Genomic DNA, 20,729 nt, shown 5'->3' with positions numbered 1-20,729 from the left:
GGTAAACCGAAGTTATTTTATGGAAGCTGGAGATGAAAATAATTTCAATAGTTTAAAAACTATTCTGATTGTATGGATTTATATAAAGGTGTTTCTCTCTAAAAATGCTAGCTGGTTTCAAGGATCCTGACTAAGATTTCTATTCCTGAACAATCTGTTTTTTAAATTCTTATTCTAAATGCCTAATCTTGTATCTCAAAAAAGCCACTCTACCATAAATATTTAATATTAAACATTACATCCATCAGATATGGATTTGAAACTAAAACTATAAATCTGTAAGCTTAACTTGTTTTAAAATCAAATAAGTACATTTGTTAGGGTAGTTTTAAAAAATAATACAACAGCATTAATAACTATCTTTATTCTAAAATTGATAAAAGCATTTAACATATACTTTACAGTATAAACAAGTGCTATGCATTTTGCTTAAGAAGTGACTTAAAGTTTTTCAAGCATTATATAATTCAATTTGTACAGAAAGTAAATTTCCAAATAAAGCTTTGGTTAGTAGAACTGATTACATACTGTCAAATCCATTTTCCAAAGCTGTTCAAAGAAAAAAGTTTCATCCACTAACACAGGTATTTCTTGTACAAAGTTTTTCACTGTTTAGTAAGAGGGAGGAATACTACAATAATTGCTTTTGATTTCCATGTCTGGACCAGCCTTTTTTCTTCTCATTTATATGCGCTCAGAATACCATCACTTTTGGAAGCATAAATTATGCAGAAAATCACCTTTTTACTTGATTCTTAGGAAGGTAATCTATTTTAAAAATAGATCCGTAAGACTGTTAGCTTCCATATCTACCAAGATGCCTTCTAAGTTTCAAGCACTAATACATCCCACTGGGGGTAAATCACTTCTAATTTCCCTTAGGAGGGTAATATCTACTAGCACTAGTGCTCAGAATCAAGTTTATGTAATATCTAAAAAAAACTAAATATAGCCCCAAACAATATTTTTACAGTTTCTACAATGTATGGATTACCTTTATTCATATGAAAGTAATAAAAATGCTGCCTAACTTAAATAATATAAAATATCAGTTTAACCAAATTAACTATCACAAAACTGCAGACATTTTTCTATTAAAATTTTCCAGTCCACTGAGCAATATTTACTCAAAAATATGATTATGAACTTAAATATATGCTCTTTTAAATTTACTGTTTATGCTGAACTGTACATTGGTGCTTTTATGATTTTTGAAAATTCTACTTACATAACTATATAATTCCAAAATGTAAAAATAAGCCATCACTAAAATTCACTGGAGACGAATATTCTTTCATGGAAACAATTTATAAACATTTTAAAGTTCTACCTTTAATTATTTCAATTTGGCTTTTTAAAATAAACTTCTCATTTCAATTATTGTGTAATACTTCAAAACTAAGTTTAAACAAAGATAAACCCAAGAAGAACTAGTAAAAGCATTCCTTACTTTACATATGATGCCCCAAGTGCCACATACATAGTAATGTATCACAGAAAAGAATTTATATAGTTTAGCAGATTACAGAGCAATCCTAAAAGTTTATACAAAGCTAAACACTGCCTCCCTTTTATTCCACTCATTTTCTTTTAATTTGATCTTGGCTCTATTTATTATTATCTTTCTACAGTAACCACTGTGTGACATTTATCAGTTTTTCTAAGTGTTCCAATTAATTGTATATACTTCTTTCAACAGCTTTGTAACATTTTAGAACATTCAACCAAACTTTTTCATTAGATACAATATATCCTACATTTTTCTCACAAAATGCTCACTTTCCTGAGCTATATTAAACACCTTATAACAGGTGTATGTATAACTGAAGACCCTAAAATGTCGTTTACATTTTTAAAAAATGCATAGAGAACATAACATTTTGGAAAACCTATTAGTACTCACTTATTAGATATTACAATATATATGTTTTGTTTCCTTCAGACTGTAAAATGTTTAATCTTTACTACTTTCAGATCTGAATCACTTTTCTAATTTTTTGAGATTTAACTGCTATTAGGCTAAAGAAATAGATGAAGTTTTCTGACCAAAACTGGTCCATGAGTCTTCCAAAAAACAATCCTTATATACTCAATGAAGATATCAAATTTCTGTGCCACAAAATAGTAGAATTATATCAGACCTACAGGAAATAAACTTTTATTATAATACAATATGCTTAAAATTAAGGTGCTATTATTCATCATGCCCTATGTCATCTGGTCTTTACCAAGTGGGCATCATGTCTGGAAACCACACTCTACCAAGATGCTTAGACACTTCCCAGTGAATCTGCTCCAAACTATACTTTTGGTCAGGAATTAATACTTCTTCCATAATGGATAATTGAGACAGGCGGCCACCACACATCTTCACAAACTCAACAAAGGCACTGCATGAGACTTCGCATTCCCCTAGTCCAATAGCCGACAGATTTTTGCAACGTTCTGCAATGCGAATTAACTCTTCATCAAGTGGCCGTAATCCATTAGCACACACTACTAGCTCAACCAGTCTAGGACATGTCATTCCGACACGGCCAAGCACATCTTTGCTTACTGATCTCCCAAAGTAAAGATGGGTGGCAGGTATTTCATACCGAAAGAACGGATCAAATTCCTCTTCATATAAAAAAAAATACATTACTAAGTTCACTTTGGGTGAATGTCTGATGAAAGCATCCCAGCTGCTCTTCTGAATAGCATGGAAGTGTGTCTGTCCAGGATTCTCACTGACCACGTCAATGCGCAAATGTTCTAATCGAACGTGTTTTTCAGAAGATAGAGCAAGCAGCAACTCATCGCTTAGCAAGTGGTAATTCAGGGCCAGTTCACGTAAGCCATGACACCGATCTGCCACACAAAGGACACCTTGGAAGAAAGAAGACCCAATTACTTATAAAGTTTTCTACAAGTCCACCATCTCCAAGAATTTGATCAAGTACATGGCCTACAATAAAGTTTTACCACGTTTCGTTACCACAGAGCTATACATTTTACAATCTAGTTGTACTGACTGAACCAGCAGGAAGTCACACATACTTAAAAATCTATTACCAATTCTGTCCGTAAGAAAATGAGACCAATTCTAAATCTGATACCTTAAAAGAAATGAAGCTCACTTACCAACTCAGAAAAATCTTAAATTATTCACTATCATTTAAAAATATACCATGACTAAATAAGACTTATCCCAGTAATGCACAGTGTCATATTTTTTTTAAAAACTGATGACTAACACTAAGTTTATAGGTTAAGCAAGAAAAATCACATGACCATTGTGACAGGCTAAAAGACATTTTTTTGAAATTCAAAATCTAATCTTAATGAAAAAAATAAGGTAAAACCAGATAAAATGAGATTTATGTAACTAAATAAGACATTTGAAAAATTTTAAAAAAAGACTTCCATCAAATGAACAAAAAGTTTAACTGCTAATAGTAACGTAACAAGCCTGTCAAATTTCTAAGAAAAAAATACCAAGATATCAACTAGATAGATGAATCAAAAGATAACTGCTCAATTCACATTAATGGAAATATACATCATGACTTTTAAAGCTCTAACGTTCTCAGAAAGCAACTCCTTATATGGTTCCTTATACTTCGGGCACTATGCTTCAAAAACTGCCCAAAACCCCTAGCACAGGAGCAGGTTTTACCAAAGGTCAATATCTGATCTCTGAAGTGGTCTAGTGTAAGAACTCTGCCGCAAAGAGACACACCCTGATACTACTTGATAAATGACCCACTCAAACCATTTCTTTTCTGTGTTTAGAAACAAGGATAGGAACAACAAAACAGACAACATATTATCTACTATTTATTGTACAAGTATGATATGTTAGGTTCTAGATATGTTATCCCACAAATACTCAAAAAAAATCTAGAAAAATAAGTGTCTTTTTTAGTTTGAAGTTGAGTCAGCTAGCTAAAGATAGCAAAGCTGGAATTCAAACACAGACTGAGCGACTCTTAAGTGCATGTGTTCACCTCCTGCCTAAGAAGCAACAAGACGGAGGTCACCAATAAGCCAAAGCTTTATACAGCTGTGGGAGGAGAATACACGCAACAGAGTCAATGACGTGATAAACTGAACCACCAGTATAAGAGAGTCACCAGAAGAGGGAGTAAAAGACATCTGTGCTTCACTATTCAGCCACTGCAAAACTTCTGTTCTCCACAAGGTATGGATATACTTTGAAATAAACCCTGATCATCCAAGGTAACCTGGACACATCTCTGTTCTCCGCAATCTCATAAAGCCTGATATAAAAAGAAATAAACACATGGGAAATGGTAACCAAAGACGCAAATAAAAGAAACTTTGAGGTATCATTTAATGACTACTAAAACATTTGTGGCAGGCATAATTCTAAAAGTTGTCCTCAAGATTCCATGCCCTAACCTCCAGAACCTGTGAATGTGGTAAGATGATCACTCCCATGATTTTTGTTATGCTATAGAAGCACAGTTAGCTTTAAAGTAAGATTAGCCAGGCGATCCTAATCTAATCACATGAGCCCTATAAACAGTTTTCTCTGGCTGGTTGCAGAAGAGGAAGTCAGATTCAGAGCTTCTCTAGCTAAACAGAGAAGCCTGCTGAGCCATGCCTCTAGCTCTGACCTACAGAACTGGGATGCTAATAAATGGGTGATGCTTAAAGCTGCTATATTTGCAGCTGTTGGTTATGCAGCAATAGAAAACACACAGTTACAAGTGCTTAAATACTTAACACGAAATAGTGACAAAGATAAAACTGGTAAACTATTACAACTCAATAATACAAAGACAAGTAACCTAACTGAAACATAGGCAAAGGATCTGAATAGACATCTCTCCAAGGAAGATATACACGTGATCAATAAGCACATGAAAAGACATCTGAGTCATCAAGAAAATACAAATCAAAACCACAAGATACCAGTTTACATTCACTAGGATGGCTATACTCAAAAAGACAAATAAGTGTTGATGAGGATGTGAAAAAGTTGGAGCCCTCGTACACTGCTAGTGGAAATGTAAAATGATGCAGCTGCTTTGGAAAACAGTCTAGCAGTTCCTCAAATGGTTAAACAGAGTTACTACATGATTCAGCAATTCTAATTCTTGTTATACACCCAAGAGAAATTAAAGTGTCCACACAAAAACTTGCATATACATTTTCACAGCATTATTCATAATAGTCAAAAGGTAGAAACAACCCAAATATCCATCAACTGATCAACAGAAAAATGTGGTATTATCCATAAATGCAATATTATTTGGCAATAAGAAGAGAAATACTGATACATGCTACAACATGGATGAACCTTGAAAACATCACACTAAGTGAAAGAAGCCAGTCACAAAGGACCACAGACGGTTCCATGTACATGAAATGTCCAAAATAGGTACATCTACAGAGACAGAACGTAGATTAGTGATTGCGTAGGGCTGGTTGGAATGAGGGTTTTGGGGAGTGACAGCTAAGAGGTACTTTTGGGGATAGTAAAAGTTTTTTAAAATTCACTGTAGTGATGGATGCACTACTCTGTCAATACACTAAAAGTCAATACATTGTAAACTGTACGATATATGAATTATATCTCAATAAAGCTGTTATAAAACTGGTACAGAAATCCATTGGTGGTGGTGTATAAACTTATACAACTCATGTTGGAAAAAAACACAGCAAGAAGCATTAAAAAAATCTAAACCCTTTGACCTAGCTCTTCCACTTCTAAATAATTTGTCCAAAAGAAGAAATTAACAGAAGCAGACTATATGCTAAAACAGTTCATTTTTTAAATCACAGCAAATAGCAGAAACAAGTTAAGTGATCAACTGTAAAAGAACTATGAGGCAAATGTTGGCCTATCAACAAGACAGAAAACTAAGTAGCTAAATGTTCATTAGTTCAGCTGATAATTAATGAGTGTCTTATATGTTAACAACTGGTGCTAGGATGGTAAAGAGTCAACAGAAACAAGACATCCTTATCCTAACAGAAGCCAGCAGATAATTAAACAAGAATGCTCTGGGAGTCACAGCAAGGAAATCAGGGAAGAATTTCCGGAACTAACACAGACCTACAGAATTTAGAAGGATCAAGCTAGGGCAAAAGGCGAGTAAAGAAGGAAAGAGAATAGCATTTCTGTGCGAATACTCAGACATGGACGAAAACACAAGCACTGTAAGAAATGAAGGGAGCTCAACATACAGTATATAAGTAAGAGAATATCTTAAAGGCCGAAATCCAATAGACAGGCAAGGACCAGATCATATGGGACCTTGTCAGCCTCAGTAAGGAGTTTGGAACTTACCTAAAGTATAGTGAGAAGTTTTGAAGGAAACTGGAGGGAAAAAAATCAGATGTATATGTTAGAAAGATTACTCTGGCTATACCATGGAAATCAAATTAGAGAAGAGCAAGACTGCAAGTTAGGAAATCAGTTAAGAGGGTACTCACAAAGCTTACAGGGCTAGATTAGAGTGGACATGAAGAAAGGCAGAGTGTATTAGTTTCAGCTGCTTAACAGAACACCACAGACTGGGTGGCTTAAACAATAAACATTTATTTCTCACAGTTCTGGAGGCTGGAAGTCCAGGATCGGGTGCCAGCGAGGTTGGGTTCTGGTGAGGCCAGAACTCTTTCTGGCTTCTTGCTGTGTCTTCACATGGCAGAAAGAGAGATCAGATCATCTTTCCTATCCCTTCTTAGAAGGGCACTAATCCCATTTATGAGGATTTCTTCCTTATGACCTAAATACCTCCCAACCCACTTTCAAACACTGGGGAGTAGGGCTTCAACATGTGAACTGGGGCAGTGAGTGAGGGGTGGAGGAGAACACCACAAACATTCAGTAAATAGCATAGAGATTCAAAGCATATATCAGTGATGGAGTCACTAGACCTCAGTGACTAAAGGGATGTAGAAAGTAAGGGTAGAAGAAATCAAGGATATCTGTTCGGTCCCTGACAACCAAACAAGCAGTACCATTCACTGAGACAGTAAAAAGGGAGAAGCAAGAGATTTCAATAGGGGGAAAAGGAAGTTCATTAATCTGACGTACCAGTGAGACATTCTAGAGGCACTAGGCCATCAGCAGCTCAACACATAGCTCTGGAGTTCCAGAAACACTAAAAGTAGGAGGTGTTAACATATAGAACATAACTGAAGCCACTGATGAAGCTGACACAGCCCAGAGTTTACAGAATAAAACAATAAAGGGTCCAGTACGGAACACAGTGAAACACCAAAATTTAAGGAATGAAAAGAGAAACTAGCAAAGGAAACACAGTAGGAACTATCAGAGAGGAAGGAGGAAAATCAAGTCACTAGTGTCAAATGGTGCTTAGAGGTCCAGTAATAGACAATTATAAGGACTATATGAAATGGGAAACATTTTTTGATAAAAATTGAACTGAAAAACTGTTCAGTGAAGAAAAAGGCATAGAAAATTGCCCTTAATTACAACTTAGAGAAAGAAACTATCTAATTATACAAAATATGGATAGAAAAAAAATACATAAGTGTTAAATTTTATATTAAATCCTGTGTTTATACTCTTAAAGTATTACAGGTGCTCTTTCTCTCCCCTTCCCAACAACTAATCCAAATGCCATTAAAGCTCAGTAAGACCAAGCAAGCTTATACTATATTATGAGCACTGATCTGTATATTTAATAAAAATAAATGAGCATGAGATGTACCAGGATAAAGAGAATAATGAGCTCAGTTTCACAGAGAAACCAGAGACCCAAAGGTTCTCGTACAGTGTGGTAAGTGCTACAAGCTATGTTGAGAGTGCTATGGAAACAGCAAGTGGGGCTTCTAAACCAGACGGGAGGAGGAAGAAACTGGAACAGCTGAACTAAATTTTGAAGGCTGGACTGGAGTTAGCCAGGTGAAGAAGTAAAAAAAAATTTTTTTATAGAGGCATTCTCCAAGGTACAGTGTACTGGCCACACACACATACAAAGAACTGTTGTTACATAGGGCTCAAATAAAAGCTACACATGAGTAAAAAGCAAACAAGATTAAAGAGAGAGGTGGGGGTCAGGATACAAAGATCTTTGTACACTATGAAGTATGGACTGTACTCTCACAGGAACCTATATACGGTAGACAGTAAAATGTGACCATGGTCACACAAGGAGCTGCCAATGCCCGATCTTCTTAACTTCTATTTTATTTAGATTATCACCTTCAATGATAATCTAGAAGCGGCAGAAAAAGATAGGAAAACACTGCAATAGACCTCACCATTCCCATCACCACACCCTCCGTGTGGGAGACATGGGAGGATAGAAAGTAATCTCCATCCAAGAGGGAATCATTTTCTTGGGGGAAGGCCAGGCTTTAGTTATGGCAAAAAGGTGGGAGGTGTTCTGTAAAGAGATCAAAACAGGTTTTCCAAAGTAACACAGCAAAATGGTTGGGAGAGATGTCAACAGTTGGAGGGTGAGTCAGGAATGAAGCATCAGACTAACACAAAGTGTAGGTTTATAACTGCTTTATAATACAAACCATTTGGAATTTAAATGCTCTCAAAGTGAATAATCTAGTAATGCTTAGTCTATACAAGAAAAGCTGGGAAGAGCATTAATAATGCTGCTCCTCCATTTGATGCCCTCGGCTCTAAAACTCAACTTAGGAAAAGGACTATTTTGCAAAATGTAAGGTGATAACTTCAGCACAACTCCTCTCCCTCCACATAGTGAGACAAAAAGCAACTGTGAGATTTCTATGACTCAAAACCTACCCTGTTAGCTCAACCACAATTAGAGAAAATTCTACTTTACCTAAAGGGCCATCTCAGGCTGACCTCGCAGTGTCCTTTCCTTTTATTTTTTTAATTTATCCATTTTCTAGCACAGGTTGGACACAAATTGCCAAATAAAAAGATTAGAAAATAAGTTGAAAGTAAGTGGCTACACTAGGAATGCTACAGAATTTATGCTACTGTATTATAACAATAAAAATATTTTTATTCAATAGAGAGGAAATAATCATATGAACTCACCTTCAAGGTTAATGATCATAATTCTCCTTAATTTGATAAACACATCAATACATTTTACTAAAATATTATCTGGCAAAAGCCACACATACCTGCTGGAGAGACGTGAGGACAGCTGCTCATTTTTAGCAACTTGAGTGTATCACTGTTGTTGGCCACTAGTACTTTGAGGGAGGGATCATCTACTGGGGTGTCATCTATCTTAAGGGAGGACAAAGACTTGGAGTTTACAAACACAACCGTCAGTGCAGAGATAAAGTGAGACTGAAAAACAAAAAAATTGAAACACTGTTTCAATTTTTACAAATGAGAATTGAGGGGTTTTCATATAATACACACATAGTTCATCTGAACCCTAATGTATTTCACAACTGTTTTGGGGTAGCAGCCCCTCACTCTGTTGTGGGAATATGGTAAAAAAGAGAGGTGACTTCCCACCATCTTTGAGAACGACCTTTTTACGTGGGGGAAAAAAGATTTCAAACCTCAGGATGGGTGTCTCTGAATCACAACAGTCACTGGTAAGTAAAAAGAGGAACTCTGGAACCCAGAATGAGAATACCTCTCAGACACTTCACATCACCTTATCTGGAAATCCTACTCCAGTGTATTAACACTGAACTGCATTCTTTTTTGGTGATAGTAATGACCACTAAAATAGTTAATAACTATTAGCAAAATCATCAAAAATTAAAACAACAATCAACTTAGAAGCTATGAAAGACTTATTTGGAATATGGAAGCTCATACAAAATTTGATTCTAAAATTATAAAAATCATAACTAAATAAAATTCCAAACTTAAAACTCCTTTAGGGACTTCCCTGGTGGTCCAGTGGCTAAGACTATGTGCTCCCAATGCAGGGGGCCCAGGTTTGATCCCAGGTCAGGGAACTAGAGCCCACATGCCACAACTAAGAGTTTGCATGTCGCAACTAAAGATCCTGTGTGCCGCAGCTAAGGGCTGGAGCACCCAAATAAATAAATATTAAAAAAAAAAAAACTCCTTTAAATTTGCTAAATTATCTACAATTATCTATATATGTAATATTCTGTTGGACACAGAATCTGACCTAAAGACCACTGTAGGAAACCATTTCCTAACCATTGTAGGAAATAGGAATTAAAGCACAAAGTATGGGACTCCGGATCAGAGCTAATAAGCCATAACCAATGGACTCACTACAGCAGTGAAAGGGAGGGATGAGGGCCAAGTAGTACAAGTAGTAGCCAAGAAAGTACAACGAAACATCTTCTTGGTCACATTCCCTAAATTACTTTTTTCCTACTGTGATTAAATAACTACTTAAATTTTGATTAAGTATCTGTTTAACAACTTAAATGTTAACATCTTTCTCCTAATATTTCCATATTAAATTCAACTATATATGTATTAGTATATGCATGACTCCATCACTGACTTCTTTTTCCCATTTCCCTCAGAGTTAGCTCTGGTCAAATACAGTTGTTTCACGTTCTCTTCAGTTCTCCCAGGATTTCCAAGATATAGCAATATAGGCTTTCAATATTCTACGAAAGCCATAATAAGAAAAGAAAGAAAAACAGCATAAACATCCTAGGCCCATTTAATAAGGAAGGAAGAGTCCCAGATGCACCCATAGTTCCCAAAACCAAAATGACTGCATGTAAGTATAATACTAGTACTAGTACTAGTATTATAGTACTACTAGTACTAGTACTAGATATGCATAATGATCATCCTGAGTAATAAAAAAAGAAGGAAATTATGTTCAACATACCTTTTACTATGGTATCTTTTACATACTGTATGTGTACTTATATTTTAACTACAATATGTACACAGAAAAATCAATTCAAAATAATTCATTTCCCATATGAAGCTTGAACAAGGCATTACTATACCACATAACTCAGTGCTTCTTAGAGGGCCATGAACCATCTTAATCAGAACCACCTGGACTGCTCTTAGGAAAAGGAAATTTGGAAGGATACCCAAAACTTAGAAGTTCCTCAGATGATTGTTATGCATATTAAGTTTGAGAACCACAGTGATTGAACTCCTATACTTAGAACCTTAAAATGTTGACATGAACAGACTCTTGCTGATTTCCCCCATGTTACACATGAGGAAAACAATTTATCTCAAATGTACATATTCAATGAACCTTTTAAAAAATTAATTAAGACTTTGAAATCAACTGGTGATACATTTGTTACTGATATTCCATTGAACAGCCTGGGTTATAATATAAATTCAATTTAGTAATACAGACGTACCTCGGAGATAGGGCAGGAATTGGTTCCAGACTACCACAATAAAGCGACTGTTACAATAAAGCTAGTCACACAAGTTTTCTAGTTTCCCAGTTCATATAAAAGTAATGTTTACACTACACTGTAGTCTATTAAGTATGCAATAGCATTATATTTAAAAACACAATGTATATACATTAAAAAATACTTTATTGCTAAAATATGCTAATCATCACCTGAGGCTTCAGCAAGCTGTCATCTTTTTGCAATAGTAACGTCAAAGATCACTGATCACAGATCACTATAACCAGTAAAACAATAATGAAAAAGTCTGAAATACTGCAAGAATTACCAAAATGTGACATAGAGACATGAAGTGAGCAAATGCTGTTGGAAAAATGGTGCCAAGTGACTTGCCTGCATGCCACAAACCTTCAATTTGTTAAAAATGCATTATTTGTGAAGTGCTGCAATAAAGTGAAGTGCAATAAAAGGAGGCACATTTCTTTCTGATCATCCTAGTAAATTAAACGATTAGGTGTTTAAAGGGGTGTCTATATTTTAGTTTGTGGCGTATTCTGATAAAATCTTACAGATTACTGCTGGATACTAACCTAACTGAACATGAGCTAACTTACACAGGGATTTTATCAGTTGCCTTTCTAAAAATGCACACTTATTTTTCTATTTTAAGAGAATAGTTATTAGAGAAAGAGACTATCTCGAATTACATGCAGGACCATGTCAGAACATATATATGAATATAAAATTTATATAAATTTCACCAAAAAAAAGTTTTCTTTAAGTAAAGTCTGTAAATTAATCTAAGCTGTACTTATACTAACTCTGCTCAAGAACAAATCTTTACACACTTACCAGAAGACTTCCTAGGCGAGCTCTACCTGCTCTTAATACTGGCACTGTCTACTTTTCTTTGATTATAATCTCACCAATCTGCTCTGAAAGTCCAAAAGGGAGCATCTGTATGTCTCTTTTTTTCTAATACGCTTATTTCTCAGTTTTACTTAGTCTCTTTCAGTGCTTCCTATAGAATACTCTGCAAATTCACTCACTCTTTAATATTACCCATAAGGAAACACAAAGTTTTTAAAAAAGGAAAAGTGCTCTAAAAAAAAATCTTAATACTTAACATTCTAAATAGTAACTGGTTTTCCATTTTACATACCACTTTTCTTACATTCTCATTATCAGTACAAGAAATGGGTAGGATTTCACTGGATTTCTCAGTAAAAGCTAATAAAACAAAACCAGCAGATACCTTTGGTAAATCCATAAAGCTTGGCCGAGCAGTTGAAATAAGTCCAAGTGTTTTTAAAGAGCAATTCACAAGTTGTGATAATATATCACAAGCTGCTTCAGCTGATTCTTTGCTGCTGTCCACCTGGGAAAAGAAAACATCCTTTACACATGAATATGGTCGCATTTCTCCGTGCATATTTTAACTTTACAAAAGCAAGAAATACAGTTATTAGTTTATTGCATTATAATTTAAAGAATTAATATTTATCCTTTCAATCATCTACCCTCACATACAATGTCAAGCTTCTCTGAATCTCCCTGAAAAACTGTAAGGGCAACTGTCAAGGCTTAACTTTCACTATGATAAGATATCTATTTAATGTTAAAAAGACCTGGCTTTTAAGTTGACTTATTACAAACAGACTATATAACCTAATGGAAATATGAACTTACAATCTTTGAAAAATAATTATATATTTGGCAGTGGATCAGATCATACATGTAAATACAGTGGCTATGGTACAAATGCTTCAAAACAAACTGAATGAGTATTTACTCAGAAGGTTCCAGTGAATCACAACCTGGGATTTACCATTAATGTTATTAATTGAAAGATGAATGTGAAGTAAAATGAGGGTGTCCAACTAGTCAAGCATGAAAATCTGAACCAAACAAGAAGTGGCTGCTCCCATGTACTCTTTTGCATAGACATTTCCTGGGGGAAGGAAAATATGGCCAAAAAACTCCTTAAGGATATAAGAAGGAGCTCGTCTATCAAAAAGGAAGCTGTTCCCTGGGCTAAAAAGCATCTTAGAGTAGTTAAAAGTAATATTCCTTTAATTTCCAGATTGACGTAAATTACCTTAACCCAAAAATGTCCTGAAGAGCTCGTTGTAAAACTGATATACCAATTTACATTACACAGTTTCAGAACTATTTTCAATCCCACCCTTTGGCTACGTTTCTCTACACCAGTGGTTCTTTTGAGAACTGCTCTGGTTCTGGACCAGCAGCAGCAGCTGGGGACTTGCTAGAAATGCACATTCTCACGCCCAATACAGACTATCCGAATCAGTAATGGAGCGCTGGAACCCAGCAAACTTTGTCTCAGTAAGCACTCCAGGCATTTCCGATGCACATAGAATCTGAGAACCATTGTTCTACATTAATAACTCTGACTATAAGACTCTGGCCTATGGTCAGTGAAGAATTAAACACAAATATTATCAGGAGAGCTCAGAAGAATCCTGGGATGTGGCTCTTTCTACAAATCAGAAATTTCCTCAGAAAAATAAACAATCCCTAATAAAAATGTTTAAGCTTATAGGACAAATGGTTTTGTGAAGGTTACACATGTTGGATACAGCTGAATTGTGTCACAGGTTAACACTGACCCAGCCAATCCACTGGATGGCACTGGTCTTTAGACCTAGGAGATTAATGTATTATACTCATCTTTTTATAGGATTTACCATTATAACACTTTTAGACAACTCAAAGATGACTGAAACCGAGGGGAAGGCTCTTCAGGTTTCCTCATGGGCAGGCGGAGAGGGACAACACATAAGGAGTTCCTGGATTTTTGTTTGTTCTATCCTCCCACTATTCCCCCACCCTTGTCCTCAGTTAGGATGCAACATAACATCCAGGACATCCAATTAAATAAGTATTAAGTATGTCCCAAATAATGCCAGGGATACTTATACTAAAAATTATCCGCTGATTATCTGAAATTCAAATTTAACTAGGCATCCCCTATTTTTATTTGCTAAATCTAGCAATCCTACACTTGGTGGCCTAAGTGCCTTTGTGCATTTTTCTGGAAAGACAGCCGTAATACACCCAACCATTCCCAACACCAGGTCTCTCTCCTCTTGTGACACATATGGGAGAATAAACAGGTAATCCCCATTTTAAAAGGAATGAAAGGGCTTCACTGGTGGCGCAGTGGTTGAGAGTCCGCCTGCCGATGCAGGGGACACGGGTTCGTGCCCCGGTCCGGGAGGATCCCACATGCCGCGGAGCGGCTGGGCCTGTGAGCCACGGCCGCTGAGCCTGCGCGTCTGGAGCCTGTGCTCTGCAACGGGAGAGGCCACAGCAGTGAGAGGCCCGCGTACCACAGGAAAAAAAAAAAAAAAAAAAAGGAATGACAGTCTTGGAAGCAGATAAGACTTTAGTTTTGGCAAGGGATCTCTGGGTTAAGAACCATTGCTATATATGGGTTAAAGTGACCTGTTTAACAACAGCTGCATATGGCAAATCAGGTATTCATGTGTTACTTTTCAACAATAATTATCAGGTGTATTAAGGATTTAGTGAACGTACCCACATTTCATTACTCAACCCCAAAACAAAACACTACAAGCCTCTGTACTCATACAAACCACTATGATTCCTTAAACTATTCTGGACATCTCAAAAAGCCACCCCTCTTCATTTATCTCATCACTACCTAATTTCCAGTACGTCCCTGCTGGCAATGAAAAGAAACAAACAGTTCTGTCTGGCATTCTTCCATGTACCTTTGTCTATTTCTCTCTAAAATATACTCATCCAAACCTTTTACAGAGAGTTTCTGTATCTCTTTTTTCTTTAAAAACTCCATATCACAAAGCCATCAATAAGCAAAACTCAGTCCTATTAAATAAAAATAACAATTAAGTTTTAGTGAAAATTTCCACATCTTTTATTTATTTTACTGTATTATTTCTTTTGGTTCAAATTTGTTCACAATAATTCAATGTGACAGCTTTGGTATATGTTTATTTAATGGTTGCTTCCACTCTTTTAAGAAATTAGTAACATTTATAATAAAATGGAATAATTTAGCTCAATATAGTTATTTATGATAGCCTCTAAGGTACACGATTACTCTAAATCTTTCAGCACTTTCCCTAAAAAGGCAATAGTTTAAAGACATGAGAAGATGTATTGGTTTAGGACACAAAAGCCACTAAATATGCTTTATTTTTAAAAGAAGGATTTAAAGTATTACCTTGAAGCTGACATATTGTAGATGGTTTGAATGTCTTTTAATAATCTGTTTGATCAGCTCTGGATGTGTTGCTTTCAAATAAGATGTAGCTGGCTGATTCAGTTCAAATTCAAAACATCTCCACAGGTCAGGCATGTGAAATACCTGGTTCCAGTTGCGGCAAACTTGTGAAGCATGAGCCCGGTCAAGAAGAGGCAGATACTTAAACACTTGGAGAATAATGTCCTGAAGGAGATTACCCCAATCGCAAGTCTGAGAACGCTCATTTGTAGTCCTCAGTTTCTTGGATTTCTCTGCAGTACCTTCTTCTGATGAATTATGGTCACTATCTCTTCCTCCTCCTCGTTTCATCCTATTCAGAAAAAATGCATCATTTTTTTTTATACTTTTCAATAGAAATAAATCCAAAATTCATTCTTCTGTCACTGAGATGTGTGTACATGTGCTTACAAATACCAACAGAAACATGCAGGAAGAAGTGGATCAGGAATTCAAGGAGAAGAATGTCAAAACAAAATATAATGAAAAACGCCAGCAGAGACCAACTGTCGTTTTACAAACTTATGTCTTTGGTAGGTGCTTTTAAACATTTGTACTGTACTACCTGGGGGGAGAAGTTGATCATAATTTTGAAGCTAAACCAAGAATTTATATTTCAAAAGTTGCAGTCAACTACAAGGAATATAAAAGAGAACCTACAGTGACACTTTCTCAAGATTTCTTAAAAGTCATCTAAGGGTACCTACTATATTTGAATTCCTGAATTCATGGCAGAGTCCCAGGAACCTCCAGAGAAGACCTGAATTAAGTAATCAACAGATCTCTCCACACTGGGTAGCCTGTGATATGTGTTACTGCCAGACCCAATCTCTGCTTAAAATGAGCAAACTCATCCCCACTGTGCGTATTTGGTCTGGAATGTGGCTGCTTCTTCCAACACATCACTTGCTGTTGCAATGTTTTATCCAAGTTGTATTTTTGAATGAGAGTTAAGTGTTTATTCTATCTGTTTGTATGACCTGCATTCCATTTGATTTTTTGAAAGTAGTTTTGTTGTTGTTGTGTAAAACAGTAGTACGGTTAAAGAGAATGGGTTCTGGAATCAAGCTCCCTGGTTTAATTCCTGGCTCTGCCTCTCACTGGTTATGTGGCCTTGAACAAATTACTTGACTTGCCTGTGCTTCAGTTTGTGAAATGGGAATAACAGAAATACGCAGGGTTCTTGTTAGGAATTAAACAGTTATTAGGGCTTTTGAAAGGAGATATCGATGATTGCTGAACTCAGGTATAGGAAAGCAGTCTAGTATTAAGGACATTAAAGTGCAACACAAGAAACAGAGGTTACCAACCAGAGGGCAAAGAATGATCCTAGATTTGTTTTAAAATGAAGTGTGTATGAGAGAGAATGAGAACGCAAGCTTATGTATGAGAAAGATACACTGGAAGTAGATTACCACATTAATATAGTAACTATAATAGTGGGATTATATAATAATAGTGGGACAATAATAGTGGTGGGATTACAGGTGATTTTTTCTTTTGCCAGTATGCTTCCCTATATTTTACACGTTTCTTTTAATGTCAGTGAATTAAACTGTAATCAGATAAAAGGTCTCGTTTTGATTTATTTGGAAAAATAAATATTGCAGGCTCTAACTAAATGGGGGTAACTGCAGACCACTCACTGGTATCCCTGTTTAGTTTAGAGCCTGCAATACTTTTGTCTCTAGAGAGCAGTTCTGGCAGGGTATGGTTTGGATTTAGAGTCACAACTTTTTCACAAAGGATGGCTTGTAGCTCTAGCTCCCTTCGTCTGGCACATCAGTATGTAAGAATTCTGACTCCTGTGTGGGACAAATGTACACAAGCATGGCTCTTAACCAAATATGTCTCTGCAGACTCTCTCTCTAGTAGCTAGCTAAAATTGTGAAGGAGGATTAGGGCCTGGAGGAAAATGGCAGAGGACCCTGACTTTCATGCCATTAAAATCAGCCCAGGAGGTCTTAGTACATGTGCAGTAAACCACCTATTCCTCATTACTCCTACTTCCAACTCTAAGTTAAGTAAATTAAATTATGTATATAATATTGTGCAGGGGGAGAGGAAGGGAGAAAACAGAATGACAGAGGTGATAGCAAGAGGGTAGTTTTATAGAAGACTAAAACTTACGTCTGAATCTAAGAATACATTTTTAAAATGTGTTGAGAGACAAGGCAGTATAATCTACAATGTCATATTTAATATTAAAAAAGGTCTCTCCTAGGAATAATTCTCACTAGAGGTTGAGATAAGTGTCATTATGACCCATTTTTCTGCTTTAACTTATCCTGAAGGCTTACTTTAGTTTTAGCATATAAAATCTGGGTCAAAGAACAAAGAGTTTGCTACTCAGGGCTCATAATTTCTCTTCTGACTACCTAAAACTACTCAGAATTTTGAGAAACAGATTAAAAACATAATGAAGTTATCTTTATAATTTCTACTCCTTATTAAAGAATGCTGATCTATTTCTGGAGAAAAGTCTTCTAAAACCAGAACTATTCAACTTAAAGACAGAATGATTCGGGCTTCCCTAGTGGCGCAGTGGTTGAGAGTCTGCCTGCCGATGCATGGACACGGGTTCGTGCCCAGGTCCAGGAGGATCCCACATGCCGCAGAGCGGCTGGGCCCTTGAGCCATGGCCGCTGAGTCTGCGCATCCGGAGCCTGTGCTCCGCAATGGGAGAGATCACATCAGTGAGAGGCCCGTGTACCGCAAAAAAAAAAAACACAGAATGATTCATTTTACTTTAAAGTATATGGCCATATAAACAAAAATGACAGCCTTTTTTACACAGTTATCTTTGCTGATCCTAACAAATACCTTCTTTTGTCTGTTGCAGTCTTGTTTTTAAATAAAGTATATTTCAATACCTTTCCAAATTGAGGGGAGAAAAAAGTTGACATATCAAAAAAAAGTATGCAACATTGAGGAAAAGTATCTCTTGGTCTAGATATATAACACTATATGATCACCAAAGTATATTTTAAGCACTTACTAGTCTATGACTAGTCTGTAAATTATCAATATATGACTGTAATATGTCAGAATTACAGTATACTAAGCAATAGAAAAAATGTAAGACCAAATGCCAATATAAATGTCTCTGTATTATCCTCATGTATGCATAAAAATGTGAGCTCATAGTGGGCACCTAAGAAAAAATTTTAATGTCTAATTTTTTCCACGATGATCTCATTTATTCATGCAAAAATTTACATTGCTTTCAAAAGTATTTTATTAAATCTATTTACACATGAAGCTGTTATACAGAAAGTTAAACAATTTTGAGCATCCACCAGTCTGCAAAGAATTTACTTCAATGGATTATCTCATCTCCTACTTTTAGTCAAAGTGAAAATACCTCTCACACTTGAACAGGAGTGCAGAGGAGAAGCTGGATGATCAACATCTCTTAGATTTTGTAGAGCACCCGAACTAGGCCTCTTCATGCCTCCGGCAGTTCAGTTCAAACTGTAACTTTTCCAGGCCCCAAATAATCGATGCAACTTAGGCCCCTAAAAGCATCTGGTGAGGGACTTATACTGCTACGAAGCATCAAAAAGCAAACTAATGAGGAAAGACTCCAGCCTCGTTGAGCAGCACAGGGAATTATGCAATTTACTCTTCACATTTCCATACACTCTGAAAGAAGCAGTCCACTTGAACATCAGTTGAAGAGCAGCAGAGGAAAACACTTAGCCGCGTGCCCCTCGTTGTATTTTTAGTACATTGCACTGGTAGCAATTTTAAAAGCCCATTTGTAGTTAGCTCTAAAAAGCCTGTTTTGGGCAACACACTTCCTTTCCATTTATGTTCTTCTTTGACTAATATCACAATTAATATGCATTCTTTGGCTGGAACACAAGACTAAAACAGCGCAAAGAGCTTAACTCAGGACTAGATGGTATCAGAGAGTGTGGTGGTGCGATCATTTGTAGATACTAGAAGTTGATGGCGTGTTTATAAAGATTTCAGGAGTAGAAGGAAGACGACTCTAATCAAAAGATCTGGGCCGTTCCACTGGACATGATCAGCAACAAAATAGCTCATCTCTTAGCCTGGAGATACAGGCCAATCATTTAACAGGCTGTTTTCCCGATCCCTGCACGCAACCCCATCTGAAAGGGGTGCTCTTGCTCAAAGCAGGCGCGAAGCTGCTAATCACAAGTTGACCAACTTTTCCACGTGGCTACGAGCGGCCCGGGCGTCCCCTCCTCCCGCGCCACCTCCACGGATTGGCTTTCCCTGACATTTCTGGGGCGCCCTACCCCGGGCAGTCTGTTTTGACATCTTAATGCCCCTCATTTCTCAAGCTACAAGCACGGCCTTAGCCGACACCGGGAAGAGCCGGACAGAGCGCAAGCTCAAACGTGTCGGTCACCAGCCCCCGCCGAGGGTTAACAAAGCCGGACGACAGGCTCGGAGGTGTCGCGGGGAGACTGCTGCAGGCCGCCGCCGCGCACGCACCACGCCTTGTTGACCTGTTTTGAAGCAGGTTCTGCGGGGAAATGCCCCGGGGCAGGGTCCGCTGTCGGGCCGCTGCGCCGCGCTCCCGAGGAGCCGCGCGAGCGCACCCGGGGCCCCGCGCCCCCCGGCCCGCCCAGCCGCCCGCCCACGTCGGCGACCCTCCCCGGCCCCGCCCACGCCACGGGGCTCGGGCCCTCGGCAGTTACCTGCTGCCGGGGGCGGCTTCCCCCACACTCCACCCCGGGCTCCGCGGGCGGCTTGGCTCGCGACTCTCACATGAGGCCCCGCGCCTTGCGCTCCCGCTGCCGTGGCGCCCCGCGCTCCACCCGCATCCGAAGCGCTGGTCCCGGGGCGGACGCCAACGCGGCTCCGCCTTTGCGGCTCTGGCTGCCCAGGGAGAAGCCGCCCTTCTCAGTCCCGCGCCGTCCGCGTCCTTCTCCCAGGTCTCTCGTCGCCGCGCGAGAGACGCCTTCAGCGAGCCGCAGCCACCATCACCGTGTAGGTCCTCTGCGCCGCGGGCCAGACACTGAGTCCAAAATGGCGCCCGCCTTCGCGGCCGCCCGCTTCCCCTGGCGCGTCTCCGCCGCGGCGCGTCCGCGGAGGGCGAGGCGGGGGGCGGGAGGAGGCCGCGCCCATTCGGGAGCGCGCCCCGCCCCGCGCGGCCGCGGGCCTCAGTCACCTGGTTCAGGCTGGAGTGTCTGCCGCTTTCCTCCCGGATACGTGACTGCGG

At 38.1% G+C, this 20,729-nt stretch overlaps 1 protein-coding gene across 5 annotated transcripts; it reads right to left on the bottom strand.

The window, feature by feature from the left end:
• Positions 1 to 346: 346 nt before the first annotated feature.
• Positions 347 to 20,658, bottom strand: FBXL3 (F-box and leucine rich repeat protein 3). 5 transcript variants are annotated; one of them, XM_027116044.1, is made up of 6 exons: positions 20,206 to 20,303; positions 18,894 to 19,174; positions 15,491 to 15,842; positions 12,515 to 12,655; positions 9,094 to 9,265; positions 347 to 2,868 (listed from the first exon to the last, which is right to left on the bottom strand). In XM_027116044.1, the coding sequence occupies exons 3-6, from the start codon at positions 15,839 to 15,841 to the stop codon at positions 2,225 to 2,227; spliced, it is 1,308 nt and encodes a 435-aa protein (XP_026971845.1). In that variant the 5' UTR covers position 15,842; positions 18,894 to 19,174; positions 20,206 to 20,303; the 3' UTR covers positions 347 to 2,224. The 5 variants fall into 5 exon arrangements, with proteins under 5 accessions (XP_026971845.1, XP_026971848.1, XP_026971843.1 ...); XM_027116047.1 differs by lacking the exon at positions 18,894 to 19,174 and having other exon boundaries at positions 9,094 to 9,202; positions 20,206 to 20,658; XM_027116042.1 differs by lacking the exon at positions 18,894 to 19,174 and having other exon boundaries at positions 20,206 to 20,592.
• Between the last annotated feature and the right edge of the window lie 71 nt (positions 20,659 to 20,729).

The sequence above is a fragment of the Aethalodelphis obliquidens genome, unplaced genomic scaffold (genome assembly GCF_003676395.1).
Source record: "Aethalodelphis obliquidens isolate GAN/ISIS:26980383/991018 unplaced genomic scaffold, ASM367639v1 scaffold15, whole genome shotgun sequence".
Lineage (NCBI taxonomy): Eukaryota > Metazoa > Chordata > Mammalia > Artiodactyla > Delphinidae > Aethalodelphis > Aethalodelphis obliquidens.
This window is presented reverse-complemented; position numbering and strand designations above follow the sequence as displayed.

Excerpts from the sequence above, each read along its gene's own strand:
- FBXL3 (XM_027116042.1), bottom strand. The coding sequence starts at position 15,841 with ATGAAACGAGGAGGAGGAAGAGATAGTGACCATAATTCATCAGAAGAA. Across the intron at positions 12,656-15,490 it reads TACAATATGTCAGCTTCAAG|GATGTTTTCTTTTCCCAGGT; the intron begins GTAATACTTTAA and ends TCATGTGTAAAG. Across the intron at positions 2,869-9,093 it reads TCCTCACGTCTCTCCAGCAG|GTGTCCTTTGTGTGGCAGAT; the intron begins GTATGTGTGGCT and ends CTTTCTTCCAAG.